Here is an 11,341-nt window from a genome sequence, read left to right as displayed (position 1 = left end):
CCATGTGGTTCATGGTTCATCAAATTCCACGAACCATGAACTTTCACAAACCTGCCCCTGGTTTGCGAACTGGTTAGTTTGGTTCGTGAAAATGTCACATCCAGGTCAGAAAAGCATCACTTCCAGGTCAGCAGAAGGTCACTTCCGGGCCAGAAGAAGGTCACTTCCGGGTCAGCAGAAGGTCTGCCGGAAGTCCATTTCCTGTTGCCTAGGAAACTGATTGATTGGCACCGGGCTGTCTGCAGTTACGAACCAAAAAACAAAGCAAACGGACCAGCCTAAAGTTCGTGGCGGTTCATCAGAAATGGGATCTGATGAACCGCACTTCACAAACCACGAATCGGCCTGGTTCATGTTTAATTTTGGTTCGTATTTCGGTTCATGCCCATCTCTAGATATTTCTGTTTTTACAACACAGCGGTGCTCTATGCTCCCTTTTGTAATCAGCCCGGTCAAGTTTGTTATTTCACATGACAGGGTAGCACTGAAGCAAGAGAAGGAAAGTACCAGGACACATCTATTTTCACTTTCTACTGTGGAAGCAGAAGTAGGATCTAGTAGTTAGAGGATATATCAAAAGGATTTGCTAAGATGAAAATGAATTCCAGGATTCACTTCTCAGATACCTTAGTGAGTAGGTGTATTCCCATTGTAGATCCATCCAAAGCAGGTTTTTTCATTCTCCTCTCTTCCTTTTTTATCCTCACAACAACCTTACAAAGTAGGCTAGGCTGAGATTGTGTAACTGATGCATAGTCTCCCAGTGAGCTTCTCTGCCCAGCCCCCAAACAGCAGTCTTGGTTAGAGGGAAGCTTTCTAGAATTTCAGCTTGGGAGCAGCTGTTAAAAGATGCCTCTTCCAGAATGAAAATTGCCAACTTGGTTGACAACCTGGGCCATTTCCAGACGGCTTACCTGCACCTGGGACGTGGCGCCACGTTTCGGATCCTGCCGGGGAAAACGCGAAATATCGCGTTTTCTCGAGTGAGTTTTGCGCGACGTCGCGCAAAACTCACTCGAGAAAACGCGATATTTCGCGTTTTCCCCGGCAGGATCCGAAACGTGGCGTGACGTCCCGGGTACAGGTAAGCCATCTGGAAATGGCCCTGGTTGTCAGAGGATCCAGACTAGACATGGGCATGAACCGCATTACGAACCAAACAAACCCACGAACCGCCTGATCGTCTGTTCACGATCCGGTGGTTCATGAGGGTCCATGGCCAATGAACCAGTGTTCATTGGAAGCCCGGTTCGTTGCGTTCACCCGCAGTTCGTAACGCCAGACAGTCAGGCACCATCAATCAATTCCCTTGGAAACGGAGCTGGGGGAATGCCTGAACTCTGTCTGCACTCCTTCTGTCGCCCTGGAAACCCGAATCGAAGCCCAGCTTACCTTGATTGGCAAGTCTTCCTTCCAACCATGGAGCTGCACATTGGTTACAATTGGTTACATGGAAGAAGACACCCGAGAGGAGGGAGGGGGAAGGGGGGTGTTCTGTAGCCATGAGCACTCCAATCTCATCTCTGCAAACCCTGATAGGCATATCTGACGGCCAACTCCTTGTACACTAGGCCAACATCAACTGGTGGCTCTAATTGTATTGAGTGGGAGTTTCCTGGGGGCCTTGGATTGGAGAGGGTATAACTCCAAGATCCCTATTGCAATCTTGACCAAACTTTGGTGCTTGCTGAAGGAGAGCCTGCTAAACACTCCCTGTGAATATGGGCTCTCTAAGTGCAACGGGGGCTGTTCCAACGCCCACAAACCACAAACCGCAAACTGGTTCGGTAACAGGAAATGTTCATTACAGTTCATTTGTTCGGGTTCAATGTCAGCACTGAAACACGAACCACAGGTTCATTTATTTTTTTTGGTTCGTGCCCATGTCTAATCCAGACCCTCAAGGCCAATTTACCAGCAACTCCCCTGCTAGAAGACTGGCATGCTTCCTTCCTTCCCAGCCACCAGCCACCTTTAGCAATCCCCCCTTTAGCTTTGTCTCCCCTAGCAGTGTTGTACAATGAGTGCTGGATCAGGATCTGTAGGAACACCTCTCAGCCTAATCTACCTCGCTGGGTTGTTGTGAGGATAAAATGCAGAAGAGATCAATAAACGGTGCTAGAGGAAAAACAGCAGTGAGGAGGCAGGTGGAAAATTTCTCATTCTTTACATAATGGGGGAGGTTATGAAGTTCCCTGGACTACAAGAGACAGTGTGGTGTAGCAGTTAAAGCGTTGGACTAGGATCTGAGAAACCCATGTTCAAATCCCCACTGTGAAACAGGTAAATTGCTGGGTGACCTGGGGCCAATTGCACAATCTCAGCCAGTCCTACTCCACAGGGTTGTTGCGAGCATTAAATGGAGGAGAGAAGAAAGATGTAAGCCAGTTCAGGTCCCCATTGGGGAGAAAATAAATTAAATAAAGAAATGAATGAATATAAATAAATGAATATATAAATGTTGCAGCCCTCCATTTTGTGGAATGGCCTGCCTGAAAATGCCAGAAAGGCTCCTACACTTCTGACTCTTTCCACAACCATTGTGAAATAGAACATCACTAACATTAGAGGATCATTAGAGTTGCTATCTGTGGTGTAATATGGAGACTGTTAATACCAGGAATTGGTTTTGCTTCTGCCATGAACTCACTTGGGGGATTTAAGTAAGCCCTTCCCTCTCAGCCCCCAACCTGCCAAATGAGAGCAATGATAGGGTTATTCAAATTGTGAAAGACGGGCAGGAAGTTCTGGTGTCAAGAGATACATGTTTGATTCAGTTTTGATCCATTTTGAAAACAACTGCTATTATTGTTGTTGCTGTTATTGTTGAAGATACATGACACAAAGTGAGCCATTAGGAATATTACAGGTACAGAAATTAAGCATCACCTGAGAAACTGTAAGAGGAAATTGCAAGATTTGAGTCCAGTGGCATCAGAGCCTAAGCTTTCGAGAGTCAACGCTCCCTTCTTCAGATACCCTTGTTCAGGAAATTGTTTTTATTTTAGACACGTAAGAGGAAGGGATTTGTTGACATGGAGTTTAATCGTTTTACTACCTGTTCTCTGTTAATTTTATCACCTCCCCACCCCAACTCAGTCAAACACAAATCGGACTAGGCATTTAACAGCCGGAAAGAGAATTCCTAAAAGTGATGCTTATCAACTGGTCTGGCATGCACAAATACCTCTTTGGGGGCAGAGTTCTCACTTGACCAAACCAAGCTGTGTTTTTCTGGTTTCCTGGAATGTACTGGGTGAAGGAGCCAAACCAAAACTCTTCTCATTTGGTAATGCATGAATGAATACATTTCATCGATATGATGATAAAGCTTTATCTGCCTAGATTGCCTTTGAAGCATTGAACAATAGGTAGCTTTTTTATTCTTTTTTTACTCGGTTGTTTCCAAAATATGACAGTGACGCAGGTGTGACTCCCATCTCTGTCTAACCTACATTGCAGAATTGTTGTAAGGATAAACACAGAGCAGGCTGGTGTACTGGGTTAAGATATTAAACTGATTGGAGACTCACCTCTGCCACAGAAGCTTCCTGCGTGACCTTGGACTAGTCACACCAGGGCTGGATCTAGGGTAGCCGGTGCCCAGGGCAACCCTAGTCCGGCCCCCTGCACGTGCATGCACAGTGTGTGCACTCCCGGTGTGGCATGATGACATCATTTCCATGACATCATCATGCAGGGGCGGAGTGTGACACTTAGCACGGCAAGCCAGCTGCCCCAGTGCACAGTGCACTGCGGAGCAGGCGGCGACAGTGCGGACAGCTGGGAGGCCGCCCGTGCCATTCGCCTGCCCCGCTGAGGGGGCAGCCGGCTTGCCACGTGCTCCCTGTCCTGTGGGGCAGGCGAATGGCATGGGTGGCCTCCCAGCCCTCAGCTCAGCTGCCCGTGCTGCCACTGGTGTGCTCCCGGTGGCTGGCAGCTGCGCCCAGTGCCCCCTCTTTGGCTGCGCTGGGGAGACTACCCCCCTTGCCCCCCCCATTGATCCGGCACTGAGTCACACACTTTATTTCAAATGAGCTTGTGAGAAATATTTTTGTGACCCTCACAGTAGGGTTGCCAGGTCCCCTTACCCTCCTGGTAGGAGGGGGGAAGACCTGGCACTTACCTCCTTCCTTCTGCCTTCACGTTTGCTGTGTGCACATGGTTCCATGGCTGTCTGTTGACATCATTTCTGGTGACGTCACTTCCAATGACATCATGGGCACAGGAGTGCATGCATGCTTCACAGCAGACCGATTTGATTTGGGCCTCAAATGGGCCTGTCATCACACTGCCCCTGGACCATGTCTGGGAGGCCCCTTCCCACACCTTTCCCCCACACACACACCGGCCAGGTGAGTGGTGCTGGGGGGCAGATGGTGAAAGCGGGAGATCCTCCACCACCACCAGGGGAATGGGATCCCTACTCCACAGGTTTAGGGAGACCGCCCCCAAAGAAACATGTTCTAATTTAAAAGGATCAGTTTAAACTTCTTCTCCCTTTGGATTCTGGTACTTGAATATAACTATATGGAGATTGTACCTTAAAACTGAACTGTGAACATTTCTTCTTCAAACTCTTACTGCCCTCTGGCACAAGTGCATTTTATATCAGTTTTTAACTTTGGGTGATCTCCCCCAATTCAACAAAAGGTAGGAAAGCAAGATTTGGGTCCAGTCGCACCTTGGTCTTTAAGGTGCTACTGGACCCAGATCTTGCCCTTCTACTGCAGATCAACATGGCTACTCACCTAAAAGTTAGGAAGTTACGCTTTCTAAGAAAGGATTAATATCTACTTCCAAAGAAAGAAAGGAGCATGATATAAGCTGCCTTGGTTGGGGAACCACTGGAAGATTTGCCATGAAGATCTGCCTACCAATTAAATTAAAACCCGGTCTTCCTTCAATAAAGGTGTTGGGTACGCAAAACTCAATTCATCCTTGTTACAATCACCCTGAAACTCAGAGACTGCAGCACAAATGTGAGAGCAGCGCCCTCTGGAGCTTCAACCATGCTACTGCTTGTAGTATACATGACCTCACTGCTACATGACTTTAATCGAAAGGGGAATTGATTCAAAACTGACTCCTAAAAAGAGGAATTTGGGCAGAGTTAAACCTTTCCAAGACTCGCATGCATGAAACACAGCTCTCCCTTTGTGGATTAAGGCAAGCATTAAGAAGCACCTATCCAGAAGGCTTGCAATAGGTTTCTTGATCCAGCTAGAGACAGGTAACTTCCCCAATGATAGGAAACACCAAGCATGGGCAAGATGACCCAAAAAATCATCACTTCTGTGTTTTAAGCAGTATAGCTATACCTGAAGCTGCCTTAGCCCAAGTCACCCCATTGGCCTATCTAAATGCACTATTATCTTTGTTCTGACAGGCACCCACTCTGTAGGATCTCTCTCTCATCAACTGCTACGTGAAACCCTTTAACTGCAGATACCGAGGGCTGGATCTGGGATCTTCTGCATCCAACGCAGAGGCTGCACCAGAGAGCCTCTGCCCCTGCTTTCCATAAACTTTGAAAACAAACAGAAAAAGAGACAGAAAGCCTGTTAGACAGCATGTAGTATTTAAAAGAAGGTGCACACCATCGACAAGGGTTGCCAGGTTGGGAAATTCCTGGAGATCTTGGGGGTGGAGCCTGGAGATGGCGGGGTTTGGGGAGTGGAGTGACCTCAGCAGGGTGTAATGCCACAAAATCCACTCTCCAAAGCAGCCATTTTCTCCAGGAGAACAAATCTCTATGGCCTGGAGATCAGTTGCAATTCCGAGAGATCTCCAGCCACTAGGGTTGCCAGGTCCCCTTAACCTCCTGATGGGAAGGGGAGGGCCTGGCACTCACCTTTTTCAATATTTTTGTGTACACAATGATGTCTCTTCCAGGAAGTGATGTCATCACACAGGCCAGGAGCACTACCAGGAGGCCTATTCCCCCACCTCCCCCCACCATCAGTCAGGTCGATTTTGACACCACTGAACCATCTGATACGGATATCTTGGGTGATGAACAAACATCAGTCAGAACTCTTCAAAATAGATCAGTTGCTTTCAATAACCAGGGCCGTTTTTTAGGGAACCTAGTCTTTAATTTATCAAATAGGCAGATTAATGAAACAGAAAGAGCAGTGTTGAATAAGGGACTAGGGTTCATCCCCTCCCCCAGATATAATGCCTTCCGTACTCGAGTGGACCTTTCCAAACTCTTTCACCTGATAAAACTTAGAAAATATTTTGGGAACCAGGATGTTCAGCAAAGAACAGGAGGGGTTAAATATAGATCTACGTTTACCCCCAGAACTTCTGATGACCTCACAGATACTTTTGAAAAATTAGACATGCGAGACATAACCAAATTGGAGGAAAACCTCAACAGCCCACGGCAAAATTGACTAGGGAAGAGCAGAATGCCTTGAAATCCTTAAATGAGGATTCGAGAATCATTATTAAACCAGCAGCCAAAGGGGGGGATTGTAATCACGAACACCATGGATTACATACAAGAAATAGACCATGAGTTAAATGATAGGACCAGTTATGCACCCATTCCAAAAGAGCCACTGCCGCAAATTAAAAGGATAATCAAAATTGTTTTAGATCAGTCAATGCTAATGGGTGGATTGGATTCCAGCACATACAGGGGTCTAATAAATGAATACTCCCAAACACCTGTATTCTATGTGCTACCAAAAATCCATAAAGGCATTACACACACACACACACAAGACCCATTGTGCCCGGCACTAACTCTATACTAGAGTCTTTGGCACTCTTCTTGGACCACTGTTTGCAGCCTATTGTTACCAAAACTAGGACGTATATTAAAGACTCCATGGCATTCATAGATGCCATAGGATAATTTCAAGTCCCGCCTGTTGCTTTCCTCATGATGATGTACATGAAATCCCTATACATGTCCATCCTTCATGAGGAAGCTAGAAGAGTTACAGAATTGGCTGTCCATTCCGGAATGGTAGAAAAGCCTTCTACCACCACGCTTGTTATTGAATATATTAGATATCATCCTGGAAAGTAATTATTTTAGGTTCAGATGACAATAACAAGTTAAGGGGGTGGCAATGGGCTGCTCAGTAGCCCCTAGTATTGCCAATTTATACATGGCCCATTTAAACGAAAAATATATCTTGAACAAATCAACCAATCCGTTTTTTGATAAAATACTATTTTTGAAAAGATTTATTGACAATTTATTTTTGATATTGAGGGGACAGGACAATGTCACAGAATTAGTGGAATGGATGAATACAATAGACAAGAACATCACCTTCACTTGGCAAGGACATGAACAGTGTATTAATTTCCTAGATGTTGTGGTATATAAACAGACTACTAAGACATTAGCGGTGAGACCTTATGGAAAAACTACAGACAACATTACTCCTCATTCCATACTAGTAACCTGAAAAAGAACATACCATTCAGACAGACTAAAACAAAAATCACCGAGAGCTGCAGATTACATTAGAGAAGGGAGAAACATGAGGCAAGTTTTTTTAAGATGAGGGGTATCCAGATAGAATAACCACAAATGCCGTTCAGAGGGCTGAACAGGTGATATGAAGCTCCCTATTGACACCCAAAGAGAGACTAGAAGTTAGAGGCATAAAATGGGCTATGGATTATACTCCATTAGCGGATGGTATTTCCAAATTGGTGAGAAAGAATTGGTACATTATAAATAGTATACCAGGATGTGAAAGTATGCCCACTATAGGCTATAGAAGGACTAGAAGCCTCTGGGACATCTTAATACACTCTGATTTTGTAGAACCACAGCAGGTCCAACAACACCCCACCGGTCATTTTGCATGTGGACACTGCAATATATGTCCCCTTTCTGCCAAGATAGATACGTTTAAAAATCCGCAGACAGGTTCCTCCCAATCACAAAATCTTTTTCCACTTACAATACATCAAATGTAATTTACATTTTGGAATGTTCCTGCCCGCTTATATATGTGGGCAACACCGCACGTTCAGTTAGGGTTAGAATCCAGGAACACCTGTCCAGAATCAGAAACAAAAACATAGAGGCCCCTTTAACACAACATTTCATAAAGTGTCATAACAGCAAATGGGAACTGTGGTTCTCTCAGTCCTATAAGAGGTTAAGTCTAAGTTTAAAAGCAACATCCAGAGAGATTTGCTCCGTTTAGAGGCTCAGTGAATATTCAGATTGAACTACCTTGCCCCTAAGAGTTTAAACAATGAAATTGATTTTACCTTTTTTATGAATAGGAAGTCCCTTTAAAAATATCATATCTAGTAATAAAACAAAGGTAGAAAAAACAGCTATTTTAACACCGAGTCAGATGAAGCGGGAGAGGTGTATCCCTTTAATAGCTAGGACGAGGGTCATGGGCTGCAGGCTTCCTCACGTGATTTTTGATGCCCCTGCATAATGCAGGAAAATCACAACTAACCTCATTCCCCCGGACTACCCCCTGCTCCATTCCCAGAAGATGGCAAAACACCTCCAGGATCCCTAGCCAAACTAGCCTGTAGAAAATTGCTACCTGACCCAAAGGTGGTGATCGGCATTACTATGGGCATGTAAGAAGGGCCACAAAAACTAAGCACTGATGTAATCCGTTCTGCCCTCCCCCTCATGATCTGCCCAGCTTCACAGAATCAGCATTGCTGTTAGATGGACATCTAGCCTCTGCTTTAAAACCACCTCCTGAGGAAGCCTGTTCCACTGAGGAACCACTCTGTCAGGAAGTTCTTCCTAATGTTTAGCCAAAAACTCTTTTGATTTAATTTCAACCCTTAAATTTCAACCCTTGGGTAGCTCTAGGAAGTAGGAATTCTCAGATGGCTCTCTGTAGGGTTTAAAGTTGCCAGGTTCCCTTACCCTCCCGGTGGAAAGCGGGGAGACCTGGCTCTTACCTTCATTCTTCCCCTCTTTATTCACCATGCAGGCACAGGGGGCACACCTGGTTCATAACAGGCCAATTTGGGCCTCAAACGGACCCAATTCAGCCCACTTGGGGCCCAAATCAGCCCACGGCAAAACACAGGAGTGCTCCTGGGGCAGTGCTATCATGTCAGTGACCTCGTCACACCACCCCGAGAGCCTGCCTAGGAGGCCCATTCCCATGCCTTCCTCCCTCACCTGCCAGGTAAGTGGAGGTGGAGGGCAGAGGGTGAAAGTGGGGGATCCCTCGTCCCTACTGGGGGAATGGGATCCCTAGTAGCATTGTGGTTTTGTTTTATGCCACCGATCCAGCTTAATGAATACTGTACATAGTGTCTTTCAAACTCCAGAAATGAATGTAGAATAACTTAGTTGTGGCTGCTCTTTTGCAGGTGATTTTTGGAAACGGAACCAAGTGAGTGAGGATCCCTCTGCCTGCCACATCCCAAAATACCCTTGAAGGTGTTCCAAAATGTTCCGGTCCCGGCTGCCTGTTTTACCAGTTGTGGGACTTCTCATCCTCAGCTCCAACTTTCTGTTCTTGCTCATTATAAGGATACCAAACAAGGGGCTAGAGGCTTTTTCCCTGCCTTGGGAATGGCCCGGCAATTCAGATTCTTTAGGGGACCATCCAAACATCTCCAGATTTGAATGGAAACCTGACCTTCAGAAGACAACGAAAGCCAGGCCACTTAACCAACAGCCTCTAGCAACAGCCACTACTCAGCATCCTTTGAAAGTTGTCTATCCCCATGTGTATCCGTTTCTCATTAATGAGCCAAGTAAGTGTCAAGAGTGGGCCCCTTTCTTGGTCTTACTGGTGGTAAGCAAACCACATGATTTTACAGAAAGGCAAGCTATTCGGCAGACATGGGGCAACGAGAGCTCAGTCCCGGGTGTCTCCATCATTCGCCTCTTCCTTCTTGGTGCTGACCCGCTATTCAGATCTCCTCTGCAGCCCCTTTTGGAAGAGGAGAGTTCTCTCTACAGAGACATTATCCAGCAGGAGTTCCTGGACACCTACAACAACCTGACTCTGAAGACTCTGATGGGCATGGAGTGGGTAACCAGGTTCTGTCCGAATGCCACCTACGTGATGAAGGCAGACAGCGACATCTTTCTCAATGTGGGCTATCTGGTGTCAAAGCTGCTGCAGCCCCACTTACCACCTAAGAAAGATTACATGACAGGGTACATCTACAGGAACACGGGGCCGCTGCGCGACAAGGCCTACAAATGGTACGTGCCACGAGAAGTGTATCCCAATGACACTTATCCCCCCTACTGTGGAGGCCCTGGGTACGTACTGTCTGGGGATCTGGCCAAGAAGGTCTTCCAAGTGGCTCAGACTATCCCAGTTATCAACATGGAAGACTCCTTTATGGGGATCTGTCTATATACACTGGGCATTGAGGTGACAGAGAGCCCCTGGGGTTTGTTCCATGTATTTAAAGTAGACTATGAGAAGTGCAGGTTCTCTGAGTTAGTGGTGGTCCATCACTATAGTCCCGAGGAGCTGCTGCAGATTTGGCCCAACTTTACAGATCAGAACAAAAATTGCACGAGTCAAAACTGAGGATGCAATAAAGGACCTCCACTGGTTCTATCTGAAAGATTGCCATAGACTGGCAACATCCAGAACAATGCCTGAAAATGGGTACGGACACCAGACAAATTTGCACTAAAAATGTTGCATACCCTTGTACAACAATGGCGAACAACCAATCTTGGCATGATCAGACCAGCTTCTCAGCCACCAAAACACAGCAAACCTCCAAACAGGGCCGGGGGGCCACACAGAGGACCAATCTCAGTTGTTACCAATCCCAAAACGTGGAACACGCACCCCTTGGCCAGGCTTTGACTGCACAAACATCGCACCAGATTGCATACAAACCTCCCTGACCAATAATGGAGCCAGTACGCTGCCAACACCCCCATGACACACCAGTGCTGCCAACTGCTGCTTACCAACATACCCATGGCCTCCTGAGGTCATGCAACCACTGCTCTCAGATGCAGTGCCAGCGGCCCAAATGGCAGGAGCCCTGGAGTTCAACAACAACAACAACAACAAAGCCTTTATTGGCATATCTCAGGTTATCTATACAGGCAGTAAACAAATATCACGGTAAGAAGGGTAATTTGAGTGAAAGCAGTTAGACGTTTTTCAATCGATCCTTGATTACCAGACTTAAAAATAGGGCTACCTTTTCAGTTATTTCGGGTGGCGAATTGTTCAGAAGATGGTACACCATTAAGGCCTCCGAATGGCCCAGCATATTACGTAAAATTGGGTTTAAAAGATTAGAACGTATATCAGCATACTGGGAACAATGGAGTAGGATATGAGGAACCGACTTAACTGAATTTGAGTGATATGCACAAAGTCTT

General features: G+C 46.2%; 1 protein-coding gene across 1 annotated transcript; it reads left to right on the top strand.

The window, feature by feature from the left end:
• The first annotated feature begins 9,419 nt into the window (after positions 1-9,419).
• Positions 9,420-10,523, top strand: LOC129330430 (beta-1,3-galactosyltransferase 1-like). Its single transcript, XM_054980459.1, has one exon. The coding sequence runs from the start codon at positions 9,420-9,422 to the stop codon at positions 10,521-10,523; it is 1,104 nt and encodes a 367-aa protein (XP_054836434.1).
• Positions 10,524-11,341: the final 818 nt, after the last annotated feature.

Source organism: Eublepharis macularius, chromosome 5 (genome assembly GCF_028583425.1).
Source record: "Eublepharis macularius isolate TG4126 chromosome 5, MPM_Emac_v1.0, whole genome shotgun sequence".
NCBI classification, from domain to species: Eukaryota; Metazoa; Chordata; class Lepidosauria; order Squamata; family Eublepharidae; genus Eublepharis; species Eublepharis macularius.
This window is presented reverse-complemented; position numbering and strand designations above follow the sequence as displayed.